At 39.9% G+C, this 15,020-nt stretch overlaps 1 protein-coding gene across 1 annotated transcript in view; it reads right to left on the minus strand.

Annotated features, from left to right (window-relative positions):
* LOC124774937 overlaps nt 1-15,020 on the minus strand; it is a 553,705-nt gene that overhangs the window by 484,476 nt on the left and 54,209 nt on the right. Inside the window, exons 2-3 of the mRNA XM_047249628.1 lie at nt 9,496-9,660; nt 7,588-7,989 (exon numbers count right to left, since the gene is read on the minus strand). Coding sequence (XP_047105584.1) covers nt 7,588-7,989; nt 9,496-9,660 — 567 coding nt within the window. The remainder of the gene's footprint in view (nt 1-7,587; nt 7,990-9,495; nt 9,661-15,020) is intronic.

Consider the following 15,020-nt stretch of genomic DNA (forward strand, 5'->3'; position numbering starts at 1 on the left):
ACAATTTTCTAATGCTGCAACTTCTCTGTATACTACAGCATCATCCGCGAAAAGCCGCATGGAACTTCCGACACTATCTACTAGGTCATTTATATATAATGTGAAAAGCAATGGTCCCATAACACTCCCCTGTGGCACGCCAGAGGTTACTTTAACGTCTGTACACGTCTCTCCATTGATAACAACATGCTGTGTTCTGTTTGCTAAAAACTCTTCAATCCAGCCACACAGCTGGTCTGATATTCCGTAGGCTCTTACTTTGTTTATCAGGCGACAGTGCGGAACTGTATCGAACGCCTTCCGGAAGTCAAGAAAAATAGCATCTACCTGGGAGCCTGTATCTAATATTTTCTGGGTCTCATGAACAAATAAAGCGAGTTGGGTCTCACACGATCGCTGTTTCCGGAATCCATGTTGATTCCTACATAGTAGATTCTGGGTTTCCAAAAACGACATGATACTCGAGCAAAAAACATGTTCTAAAATTCTACAACAGATCGGCGTCAGAGATATAGGTCTATGGTTTTGCGCATCTGCTCGACGACCCTTCTTGAAGACTGGGACTACCTGTGCTCTTTTCCAATCATTTGGAACCTTACGTTCCTCTAGAGACTTGCAGTACACGGCTGTTAGAAGGGGGGCAAGTTCTTTCGCGTACTCTGTGTAGAATCGAATTGGTATCCCGTCAGGTCCAGTGGACTTTCCTCTATTGAGTGATTCCAGTTGCTTTTCTATTCCTTGGACACTTATTTCGATGTCAGCCATTTTTTCGTTTGTGCGAGGATTTAGAGAAGGAACTGCAGTGCGGTCTTCCTCTGTGAAACAGCTTTGGAAAAAGATGTTTAGTATTTCAGCTTTACGCGTGTCATCCTCTGTTTCAATGCCATCATCATCCCGGAGTGTCTGGATATGCTGTTTCGAGCCACTTACTGATTTAACGTAAGACCAGAACTTCCTAGGATATTCTGTCAAGTCGGTACATAGAATTTTACTTTCGAATTCACTGAACGGTTCACGCATAGCCCTCCTTACGCTAACTTTGACATCGTTTAGCTTCTGTTTGTCTGAGAGGTTTTGGCTGCGTTTAAACTTGGAGTGAAGGTCTCTTTGCTTTCTCAGTAGTTTCCTAACTTTGTTGTTGTACCACGGTGGGTTTTTCCCGTCCCTCACAGTTTTACTCGGCACGTACCTGTCTAAAACGCATTTTACGATTGCCTTGAACTTTTTCCATAAACACTCAACATTGTCAGTGTCGGAACAGAAATTTTCGTTTTGATCTGTTAGGTAGTCTGAAATCTGCCTTCTATTACTCTTGCTAAACAGATAAACCTTCCTCCCTTTTTTTATATTCCTATTAACTTCCATATTCAGGGATGCTGCAACGGCCTTATGATCACTGATTCCCTGTTCTGCACTTAAAGAGTCGAAAAGTTCGGGTCTGTTTGTTATCAGTAGGTCCAAGATGTTATCTCCACAAGTCGGTTCTCTGTTTAATTGCTCGAGGTAATTTTCGGATAGTGCACTCAGTATAATGTCACTCGATGCTCTGTCCTAAACATCTGAGTGTCCCAGTCTATATCTGGTAAATTGAAATCTCCACCTAAGACTATAACATGCTGAGAAAATTTATGTGAAATGTATTCCAAATTTTCTCTCAGTTGTTCTGCCACTAATGCTGCTGAGTCGGGAGGTCGGTAAAAGGAGCCAATTATTAACCTAGCTCGGTTGTTGAGTGTAACCTCCACCCATAATAATTCACAGGAACTATCCACTTCTACTTCACTACAGGATAAACTACTACTAACAGCGACGAACACTCCACCACTGGTTGCATGCAATCTATCCGTTCTAAATACCGTCTGTACCTTTGTAAAAATTTCGGCATAATTTATCTCTGGCTTAAGCCAGCTTTCTGTACCTATAACGATTTCAGCTTCGGTGCTTTCTATCAGCACTTGAAGTTCTGGTACTTTACCAACGCAGCTTCGACAGTTGACAATTACAATACCGATTGCTGCTTGGTCCCCGCATGTCCTGACTTTGCCCCGCACCCGTTGAGGCTGTTGCCCTTTCTGTACTTGCCCAAGGCCATCGTAGTCCGGTCGGGGGATGCGTGGGACGAGCTCGCCGTCCCCAACAAACCCCCATCCGGACCCCCACAGTGATGCCCATTGGCAACAGCCTCAAGCTGTGTGACCGAAGCCAACACTGCCTGAAGCTGGGAGCGAAGGGATGCCAACTCAGCCTGCATCCGAACACAGCAGTTGCAGTCCCTATCCATGCTAAAAACTGTTTTGCAATGAACGTCTGAACTAATCTACAGAGAGCGCAAACAAATCGAAAAAATTTAAACGGTTATTAAAATACAAGATTGCCTAGTAAATGCAGTAATGCTGCTACTTGCGCACTGCTGACACACTGCTCGGCAGCGGAAGGAGACTACGCGATTTTACTCTATTCAGGTACTAAAACGCGATGCTACAACTCTCAAATACTATAATACGCCCGAAATTTATGAATTAAACAATGCAAGTACCAAAAACTCGCAAAGAAATTAAGAATTAAACTATGTAACAAATGAGTGAGCTAGGAGTATACGACTTGCTGCTGCAGCTGCTTATCCAACGGCGGCAGGGAGCACACTGACTGTGACCAACCGACACTGAGCGTTCAAAACAAAAACAGAAGACAAACGACTACGCGAATTTACACTATTCAGGTACTAAAACGCGATGCTACAACTCTCAAATACTATAATACGCCCGAAATTTATGAATTAAACAATGCAAGTACCAAAAACACGCAAAGAAATTAAGAATTAAACTATGTAACAAATGAGTGAGCTAGGAGTATACGACTTGCTGCTGCAGCTGCTTATCCAACGGCGGCAGGGAGCACACTGACTGTGACCAACCGACACTGGGCGTTCAAAACAAAAACAGAAGACAAACGACTACGCGAATTTACACTATTCAGGTACTAAAACGCGATGCTACAACTCTCAAATACTATAATACGCCCGAAATTTATGAATTAAACAATGCAAGTACCAAAAACACGCAAAGAAATTAAGAATTAAACTATGTAACAAATGAGTGAGCTAGGAGTAGGAGTATACGACTTGCTGCTGCAGCTGCTTATCCAACGGCGGCAGGGAGCACACTGGGTCTGTGTTGCGGAGAGGGGGCGATTATGTAATAAGCTATATATAAAACAACAGGGAAAGCTGTACAGGAAATCCTTATCAGTATGATTGCACAACCGGAAGTGAGTTTTCCAGCAACAAACAGACAAGTAATACTAGGTCTGTGTTGCGGAGAGGGGGGCGATTATGCAATAAGCTATTTATAAAACAACAGGGAAAGCTGTACAGGAAGTCCTTATCAGTATGATTGCACAACCGGAAGTGAGTTTTCCAGCAACAAACAGACAAGTAAAATATTAGATGGTGTAACATCAGATAACGAAAAAGGTTTTACCTTGCAGTAAAATCGCAGTGAGGGTATTTATAAAATACTAATTGCATGGTACTTTTTCCACTTTTATGAACTGCAAAACTACCTTTTATGTAATCTAAAAACAGGTAACTTTTTCTCTCTGATTGTCTTCGAAGGAATATTTGTACCTTCGTTTAATGCAAAATTCTTTCTTTCAAAGTTACCACATAAGGGTGCACTCAGCCTCGTGATGCCAATTGAGGAGCTACTTGACTGAATAGTAGCGTCTTCGGTCAAGAATACCATCGTAACGACTGGGAGAGGGGTGTGCTGACCCCACGCACCTCCTATTCGCAACCTCCACTGAGGATGACACGGAGGTCGGATGGTCCCGGTAGGCCACTCATGGCCTGAAGATGGAGTGGTACATAAAGCTATGCCTCAAACGTTTTGGCCTCAATGTTTTGACGCTCAAATGTTTTTCATCAAAGGAAAACTGAAACCAGATGCTGTGCACCTATTTTTCATTTTCCTGTGCGTGTAACACTCCAAGAAAAATGCGAAAACCACCAATTCATAGAAGTATGAAAGAAGTGCTACCTGGATCGGAAAATGAAGTTCAAGATCTTATTTATACTTTTGTCAATATGACAGTTAAGAAAATAGTTATGCATAAGTTTCAGTTACTGAAAAATCCAGGTTCATACCATCTGAAATGCCATTTATCAGAAGTTTGTAGAAAATCTACAAGAAACCCTATGAATAGTGTTGTTGAATAAGAGCAGCTACTATTGGAGCTTTCATAGGATACTGAAAACAACACTTCAATGAATATACTTTTAAATTTTAGCAGTAATTTTTTGTCAATTTCAGAATGCAGAAAGCTTGTTTAACATAACATAACTGTTTTTTCACTGTATCACAAATATTGTCTTCTTTATGAGCAACTCTTTGTTGATTTTTTTGTTGTGCATTTTTACCACCTAAGAAATGTGCTGAACTTCCTGGCTCCAGGCCAAGAAGTCAGTTTTATAGACACTAGAAATGCACTTATGATTCACACTTCGTTAGGTAACACTTTCATTCTCTAAAATATATTACATAATTTACAGCTTTTGCTCCATAGTAGGTTGATATTGTTTCAGTATATGGAGTGGATATCGTAAATATCCTAAAATCTGAATACTCATTTTGTGTAAAAATAGAACTTCATTGATAAAATATTATGTCATTTCCTATAATATCATAGCATAGTTTTTTTTCCTCTCATGTTTCTGGAGTAATCATTTGAAAACAAAATGCATTCTATCGAACTGACATTTTGTCTTCCAGTTTTGTGGAAGAATGAACTACATGATACACAGAGTAGCAAAAAGGGGCATTCATTGGAAGAAAATGTAATTATGGTCTTTGTGAAAAGTATACATAGAACTGTCAGTACAAAGCATCAAAATCTGTTTATTGAACTTTCATCTGGCTGACTGTTAAAATAATAAATGTTAAGATTTTTGCAGAAATTACGTTAACTGCAGTGCTATAGCAGATATTGTATGCATTACTAATACAAGAAGACACTCAGATGTCAAAATCAGTGCTTCATTTCAGCTAAAAATTAGAAACACCTGTAACAGTTAGCTCCATTTTGCATCATGCAGAATGACAGAGTATATGGCTTTATTCCAGCCATCCATCATGTGACTGAGATGTCGGTTTCAAACAGTGACCTTTATGGTGTATGAGTGCAGAACTCTGGTCTGGGAGTGCAGTACGTTCATGTGCCTGTGGATTTCTGCTTCATGCTTTGTCCAGCATGTTCTAGTCAGACAAAATGTTATCATCGGTCTGTTCATGATTATGAATTATATTCTTATTTGTTATTCGCTTTTTGTCACTGACTGTAATAGCTACTGAACCAGAAGACTATCAGATCAGCACAAATATGCAACACTTTGTTAGAAGATGCCCACAAAACAGAATAATTTCTTCCTCACATATGCTGCTAACCCCACAATTTCTCTTGTGGATTTGTTTAGCAAATGGTAGTAGAAAGTTCAGTGCTCCAGAAACATTTTTTGTGCTTTGTATCATTATTGTGTATGTCTTGTTAATAGGGCCAGATTAAGGTCCAAGTGACACATTATGTTCAGCCAACTTTTGAAGAACAAAAGACAAGGAGAACCAAAAGTCTTGAAAATGGCAAGAAAATTTAAAAGAAATCACAAGCTTAGTTTAGCTTAGGATCTCTTCCCTGAGGGGAACTCGTGTGCGTTCGTTTGCAGCCCAATGGGCTGCAGTAAACATTTCAACCAAGAAATGGCACAGACTTACAAGCCTGACCATACCTGCTAGAAACAACAGATATGACATGGTTTCTGAGTCCACAGGCTGGATCAGCAAAACACAGTTGGTTGACTAAGGCAAGACAGAAGGGGAAAGACACTCCACTAAGACACAAATGACAGAAAGACTTCACACATCAATGTTCTATCACATAAATTATCAAGTTATAAAATTAAGAAAACGTTTACATTATTTGCTTGATACCAGTACTCCAAGAATTTTTAGATAGATGATATTTAAATGATATATTTCACTGAATCGCAATTTCTTGGAAGCTATGCTATATTGATGTACCGGTATTTCATTAATGTTAATAAGAACTGCTGCAGCTGTATAAAGGTACATTTATTATGTCACAGCTTGTTTCATTCAATGAATGTCACCAAGTGATGCTCCCAATAGTCTTCCTGACAAATTCTCACAGATTTCAACAAATTGTTATTATATTAAATCATTTTATGTACTTTACTGTCACTGTTATTAAAATCTTAGGCATCTGTATTTCATCAAAAGTGGGGATGACAGCTGGTTTTATTTGGGGGGGGGGGGGGGCGGAGGGGGGGGGGGGATACCCCTCAGAATCCAAACCAAAACGATAGATCTGTGCGCTTATGGTTTTAAACTATTACAGTGTTACACAAATATCGAGCAAGATGATGTACAACATATGTTAAAACAGGAAATGACCATTTAATTAGCATTTCAAACATTTACTTGGCTGATGTATAGTGTCTCCCTTTTTTAAAAAAATTCATGATGATTTCACGAGGCTAGGCTTTGATGTTAATCCTGATTCATCGCTTCAAGAGTAGGACACGGAGAGTTACATAACTATGCTACCTTTTTTGTGAGTGAAATGGAGGTTTCTCTTCCAAATGTGCTGCACGAAATTTTATTTCTAGGCTGTTCTTTTAAATCAGCATATAAAAGAAATGTATACTTACCTTTCACTCACTGTGTTCATCTTTTCCAGGTTATTTCATCTGGCATGCACTTTAGAAGCCGTTTCACTCAAAAGTTGCTGAGGATCAACTCATGACATTACATCTTCAATGCAAAAATAAGTATATAAATTCATTCAGCAAGTAACCACACTATATGATATGACATGTCATGTGTACTGGTTTGACATCTAATGTGCAGATATGGGAAGTTATACAAACAGATAAATAACACAGAGCCTTGAAAGTAACATCGGATGAATGGCCATGGAAAAAAGCTAATGAGTAACAAATTTTGCCCTGGTAAAGATCAGAGTTATTAATCTATAGTTCCTACAAAAATAATTTATGTTTAAGAATGACTATCTGCAAACTGTGGTTCAAACCTGAAAACTGAAGTCTTGTCCTGGAATATTAAAAGTGTATGGTATTGTGTGACTTAGAGCCACCCCTTACCTTTCATCTCTGTATTTATTGGCTGAATGTATTAAACTGGAGAATTTTAGTAATTTTAACCATTCTGCATATGAAAATTTACATTTTATAGCTTCAAGCTTTGTCCTTAACTGCGAGGCACACTTGATATTTAAATTGAGGGGTCGCTGAGCACAAAAGGGAAATTCAGGGTTTGGTTCTGCTCTTGTACTCATTAACTTGCTATATATTTTCAAGTCAGGGAATGTCACCAAGAGGAAAAACTTACATCAAAGTTGGCAAGTCTGTCTACTAATCAAAATTTTACTATCAGGGGTAGATACCAAGTGGAAGCACTCTGCCTTCTCTTCAGCAACAGAACTGAAGTTAATGCCGTTCCTAATTGCTGTAAGTAGTGCTGCAGAAACTAAGCAGCAAAATAAGTTGAGACTTACCCCCTAATGATGGCTGCAACTGCTGCACATGCTGAGGTTCCCAGGCTGAGCACCTGGAACAGTACAGCTGCTCCCCACTTCTGGACAATGAAACCCGCAACCAGGCAGCCGCACCCGTAGCCGATACCGTAGCTCGTCCTCACACCCCCAACTGTTCCACCTGAGGACAGGGCATAGCCAGCCCCCTGCAGGGTTCCCAGCAGTGGTGGCAGCACCCACACTGGCTGAAGCTGAGCTGCCAGCTGCTCGACACCAAGCAGCAGGGTGCCAGCCTCCCACAGCCACCACCACCGCTGGTGGCCGGTCACTTCTCTCCTGAGCAGTTGCCAACGTCCGTCCCCTGTCTCGTCGTCAGACTCACTTTCAGCATCCTCTCCAGCTTCAGTTCTCTTCCTCAGTACCCTATTTGAACAGTAGTGTTTACCCTGTTCCACTATGTCATAGCCAGAGAGAGTACACGAACTTATCTGCACATGTATCTACATTATGACATCATGCAGCCAAAATTAAAGCAAAAATTAATTCTAGTAACATTCATCACAGAAGACAAGTGTTGCTTACCAGCTACCAAATCAGGAGCATTGCATCAATTATCTCTCTCCATCACCTCCTAGATAAAATTTAAATTGGAATACCAATACTGATAACCTATTAGGGACATTGTCCTGCTGTGCATTTGCAATGCAAATATTATTCAGAGCCACTGATTAGAACATTTGCAAAACTGCATACTGCAGCTATTTTGAAACAATAATCAAGTATGACATTGTTTTCTGGGAAAGTTGTAGTAACACATCATGTATACTGGAGTCCCAGGAACAAATTATCAGAAATGTGTGGTGCCCATCCAAATAGCCTTTATCTAAAAACCTGGAAATTTTAAAAATCCCCTCCCTATACATCCATGATATAGCCATCTTTTTAAACAGCATACCATAATTATTCACAAAAAATAATTTTGATCATTCATTCTGTACCTCTTGTGCAACAAATGATTTATGAACCAAGAAAGCAGAATTACAGTTACAATATATTATACAGAATAAAGATCATTTTATGGCTCCTGTTCACGCATTGTCATTATATGCCCCGACTCCTCAACATATGGGAATGAAAATCTCCAACAGGCTAAAAGACAAGAGTATTTGGAATGTGAAGTTAGATCCACTAAATAAAAGCTAGATGATACCCTAATACAGAAAGGTTACCACTCAGCTGATAAGGATGAGCTGATAATTCAAGCAGGATGTCTGTCAATGATCATTAGCATTGTTGTTTAAATATAACATGAGGAAAAAATATTAATTTTAGAATACTGCTTCATTTCATTAGCTATAATTTTACCTAATTAAAATGAATTATTGATTTGTGATGTCTCTCATGTATGCTAATTTGATGATTAATGAACATTTATGAGATGATTAAATCACTATTCATTTCTCTCTCTCTCTCTCTCTCTCTCTCTCTCTCCCTCTCTCTTTTCAGAGGCTATGCTCAACTATTTGCTAGTTGTTGTAACGCTATTCAGCTACTAACTTCAATGTTCTTTGCTCTTACTGACTATGAGATTGTTCATTTCAACATTTTCAAGAGCTCATTCATGCTGAGAGATAACTCAAGGAACCCATACAAAGGAGACAGGAAATCCAGTATCAACCATCAGAATAATGCAGAATAATAGCTATCTTCCTAGAAAGCAATATCTTAATATTACCCTATGGTAATGCTCTAGGGACAGGGTACAACTATACAGATGAGATGTTATTAATACAACAAACTTCTGTAAGGTTATGAGAAAACAATTTTTTTCTGTTTACTCTTGTTTTTGGAAATCAGGGCCAAATTTATTTATACTCAAAACATCTTAGTGGCTTGTTTAGTGAGGGAAACATTAAATGTCATACTGACCTATTTAACAGAAACTGTGTGACTGAAGCAGTGGCAGAATATCCACAGTACAGATATTCATAGTTGTGAGAGAATGTTTCTTGTGCTTCCATGTACCACATCATGAACTCCATATTACATGCTGTTATAAATCCTGTTATACCCATTCTAAGTGAGAAGGAAAATCTGAAAAAAAAGATTGTCCATACATAAGTGGTGTTTTTGGACCAAAGAAATATGTTGTAGGTGCAAAAGAAAGCAAAAAAATATGTAAGGAACAATGCATATATTCAAACAACTTAACAGTCTGTAAATTGTAAACAGAAGTGTGTTGCTAAGTGTACTACCAAGAACTCAGCTTATTGAAAAAACAAAATTAAATAAAATCATAAAAATGATCATAAGAAATGTGAGACAGCATGACAAACCAGATGAAGTACATCAAAACAAAATTTGTGTGATTATAGCAATTAACAATAAGTCAGTACAGTTTCAATGAATATGCTGTGCCACTAATAACTGCAGGCATGGATTTGGGAAATTCTTGTAGATCTCAAACAGCTATGGCTGGAAGGCAGTAGATGAGGGACCAATCAGCACATCGGATGGCAGGCGCGGGTGATATTTTGCTTACAATTCTGTGAGGCAGGTTTACAGCACCACTCACAGACTAGAAGGCATGGCCCAGTGGACACTATATATGAATTTGAAGTAATCAAGGCAGCACAGGGCACAAATGTGCTGGGAAGGACCCATGCATTGCAGTTACAACAGCACCTAGTGTCCTGTAAGTAGGGGTCGCAGTGGGCTGAGGAAAGCTGATGTTGTAATTATCAAAGAGCCCTCCACTTTTCCCCTCCAGAGGAACTACATCAGAGGCATAGGGAAAAGATATATAAATAAGGGAGCCCAGAGGCTCAAAGCAGGCAGTCGTGCCACCATTTTGTCGCATCTAGGACCAGAGAGAATGATGATTGATTAAGTTGCAGGTAAACCACAATGACTTTCTAGTGATGGATATAGGCTGGCCCGCTGCTCAGATGAGTTACTGCTGTAGCAGGGTGAGTCGCACCTTGGCAGAGGGGCAAGAGGGCTGCTAGCCTCCACTCTCTGGGTAGCATCGACTGGTGGACTGCATGCTGCCGCCCACAGGGGCTGCGCCAGGGCTCGAATTTACAGCCTCCTAGGTGCAGAGCTGTTGGTGGACACTGAACGAGCTGCCCTGGGCGGATGACCAGAGCAGCTAAGGCTCACTACAATGACGGCAGTTGGCTGCTTCCCTTTGGTGCTCTACACAGGGTCCACAAGTCACACTTGAGGAAGCAGTCAGCCGTGTTCTGGGCCATGGGCACAGTTAACATGCACAGTGGCCACTTAGCTATGGCATGAGTAGGACCTCTACATCAGCAACCAGATGCCGATGCTGCAGATTCGGACATTCGTGTAGGCTGACCCAAGCATTCACTGTGCGATGCCATCACCAAGTTCAGTGCAAGGCTGGCTGTTTACCTTCAGTGTAATAAAGTCAATGACACACTTGCCTGTATTCCTCTGTATGCTTCAGCACGAGTCACCCCTTGCTCCCAAACCATACCTCTTGTTTGATCTGACATACTACAACCCATGAGTGAAAGTGGTTGTAACAGTGTACTGCAGAAGAAAATGTGTTGCACTGTTTACACAGTTAAAATTCAAGCCATAAACCCATCACAGGTTGTTTATTGTTTGATTTATTGGGTAGTTTTGTTCATCAAATGTGAGCACCATCGAATATTTATTTCTTAATTGGCAACTCGTTACAGGTTTAAGCCACCACTCGACACCATCATCAACAAAAAGTATTTTGTATATATACCTCTGGTATTTGTTGACAGAACACCAAACAATGTACATAGACATCTATACTTGGCAAACCACTATGAGGTGCATGGCAGAGGATACATCCCATTCTACCAGTGTAGAGTGCGTGGAGACTATTGTGCATCCAATTCTATTGCTGTTTCTACAATGTCGAGAAGATATGCACTTCCAGCAGGTCCAGTGCACAAACACCCATATTACCCAGTGCCATGCAATATCATTGCCAGCTTTTTTGGCCAACAGAAACACTAGATCCCACTGGGCATGTGTTGGCTACACTGGAAAAATGTGTATTGTTTATTGAAGTATTGTCAACAGTGTTTAACCAGCTGCAACAAAAGATGGAAGAAACTTCTACACGTACTTCTGTGCTCTGCAAACCACTGTGAAGTGCATGGCAAGGGGTATGTCTGACTGTACCAGTTATTAGGTGTTTCTCATGTTTTATTTCCATATGGACTGTGGGAAGAACAGTTGCTTGAATGCCTCTCTGTGTTCTGTGATTATTCCAGTCTTCTCTTAGCAATCCCTATTGGAAAGACACATATGCAGTTGTAATTAATTCCTAGATTAATCACTTAAACTTGATTCTAGAAACATTCTAAGTAGATTTTCTTGGGTAGTTTGTGTCTGACTTAAAACATCTGTCCAATCAGTTCTTTCATTATATTTGTGACACTCACAAACCTGTGACCATTCATACTGCCCTTCCTGTAGCCATTCAATATATACTGTTAGTCCTGTTTGGTATGGTCCCATGCACTTCAACAACATTCTAGGAGTGGGTACACAAGCGCATTGTATGCTGTCTCCTTTGTAGACTGACTGCATTTCCGTAGTAGTCTATCCACGAATCACAGTCTGCCACCTGCTTCACCTATGACTGAGACTACATGGATATTCCATTCCATATTCCTACAAATTGTTACATCCAGATATTTGTGTGGGCTGACCAATTCCAACTGTGACTCATTGATATTATAATCATAGCATGTGTTTAATTTTTGAAGTGCACATACTTACTGAATGCTCTTTCAAATTAATTCTGTAAATTTTAAAACTATGTGTGATTATTTGGCGTTATTACACTAATGGGGCACTAGTACAACAACAAGACATCCCATTTTAAACAGATATCAAATTTACATAAATTTGAAGCAAAACTGAAGGAGAATTGCAGGATCCCAGTGTGGTACTCCTGCACCATTTGGCTGTACCATGTCACATATCTATACACCCTTCTGCTGTGGCCTCACCACAACTCAGCTGCTGGAAAATAAACATGAGACTTCATACTTGCAATGTAAACATAAGCATATTTACCAACCAACTTATGGAAAGCACCGCATGGTACTATAGTGCCAGTGTCACTCCAGGTGGCACCACAAAGGGCATATGCCACCCAGAAACTGTCCGTGTTTGCTTCTGCTGGGCATGTACTTAGACAGCCATGTGGCCCACAGCCATCCACTTGTTCTGCAGGTTCCATCTTTCCAAGCAGCCAAACCAGCAGCAACGCCATTCACAGCCACAAAGGACTTCACCAGTAGCACACTTCATAGTTTCCTTGCTATTGCCCTAAGTGTTCTTTGCTTGCCACCATCCACAGGCTCATTAGTCTAGCATCTTATGCCCTTTGAGCTGCTATTTTGTCACTGTGTAGCCATTGCTAACACGCAAACCATGACCTCGCTGTAAGCTGCCTGGCTGACATCCCTGACCTGCTCAGCTGTCACCAGGTGCTGCCATTGCTCACCACAAACCCCTACACCATGGGACTCAGCAATTATAAATGCTACTAGTCAATCCAACTTCAGAGAACTAATCTAGACTCTGACTGAACTATCTTACTTGTGGATACAGTGTAACCTTGTTTTTTGCTATCCAGAGGTGACTATTTTGTTCTTATCATCAAGTGGTGGCTCTTTATATTCCTATTACTCATGTTCCATGTTTACTGACTTAATAAACTACGTTGATCATTACCAGTGGCACACCAATAAGTGTTCTCTCCTTGCGGTCACAGACATAAAAGGAACTATTGCCTGTATTCTGTTTCCGGGATTTTGGAATACCACAAAAATTAGTATAATTGATGAAATATTCTTACCATACTATTCTTTCAATTGTCTTACTTTTTTTATAAACATGTTACCAATATACAATTATTTTTCAAAATTGTAATATATATAATTGTATTTACTACATGAAACCTGACTTGTCCTATTTTGTTTGTGAAAACTACATATGAAATCATGATTTTCAAGACCAATAAAGAAATATAGATCCAGACTGCCAAATGGTGTTGTAGGAATGACAAGTAATTCTTGGTCGTGGTCAACTTGTAGATTCTGTTTCAGTGAGCTTGAAATTTTAACTACACTTGTGTAACACATATGTGGTTATGAAATGTATTGTACATAATTCTCAGGTTTAAAATACTTGTACATTACCAATATGTAATTACAATAAGTAACAAAAATACTTCCATAAATCTTCTATAAAGCTAGCTTCAGCTTAAAAATGGATGAATTATACCACAACGAAATCTTCAGTGAGTTGCCCAGTGATTAAAATGCCAGATAGTAAGGTTAATGTCAAAAACTAAATGCAAAAATTTTTTTTTTTTTTAAATAAACTTGTGCAAAAAATATGATTATGAGCATTGCTGTTAATAAATGGAAACATTTTTTGCTGTTGTTGATAGCAGCACGTAAATGTGAATAAACCTATTTTTTTAATAACTGAAAACAGACTCATTCCACACTCTTATGATCGGTCAGACAAATGATCAATAGATGCTGTAGTTAACACACCTGCATCTATGACAGTGTTGAAAAAAAGTTGACACATTTTCAATGTATGCATTGCAATGCAGTCCAGCAATGTGCATAGAGCCACTGTAGAGACAGCAGTAATGGTAGTCATTGTAGTAATAGTTTTAAACAATGTAAAATCTAGCTAGGAATATCAACAATGTAGGAAAAGACAGATTGCTATTACCGTAGAGAAAACATGTCAAGTTGCAGACAGGCACAATTAAAAGACACTCATAGCTTTCGGCCACAGTCTTTACTTACACACAAACACACACACACACACATTTTATATATATATATAAAACAAAGGAAAGCGCTGGCAGGTTGATAGACACACAAACATACACACAAAATTCAAGCTTTCGCAACCAACGATTGCTTCATCAGGAAAGAGGGAAGGAGAGGGAAAGATGAAAGGATGTGGGTTTTAAGGGAGAGGGTAAGGAGTCATTCCAATCCCGGGAGCGGAAAGACTTACCTTATGGGGAAAAAAGGACAGGTATACACTCGCGCACACACACATATCCATCCGCACATACACAGACACAAGCAGACATTTGTAAAGGCAAAGAGTTTGGGCAGAGATGTCAGTCGAGGTGGAAGTACAGAGGCAAAGATGTGTTGAATGACAGGTGAGGTATGAGCGGCGGCAACTTGAAATTAGCAGAGGTTGAGGCCTGGTGGGTAACGAGAAGAGAGGATATACTGAAGGGCAAGTTCCCATCTCCGGAGTTCTGACAGGTTGGTGTTAGAGGGAAGTATCCAGATAACCTGGATGGTGTAACACTGTGCCATGATGTGCTGGCCATGCACCAAGGCATGTTTAGCCACAGGGTGATCCTCATTACCAACAAACACTGTCTGCCT

This window comes from Schistocerca piceifrons, chromosome 2, assembly GCF_021461385.2.
Source record: "Schistocerca piceifrons isolate TAMUIC-IGC-003096 chromosome 2, iqSchPice1.1, whole genome shotgun sequence".
Classification (NCBI taxonomy): Eukaryota; Metazoa; Arthropoda; class Insecta; order Orthoptera; family Acrididae; genus Schistocerca; species Schistocerca piceifrons.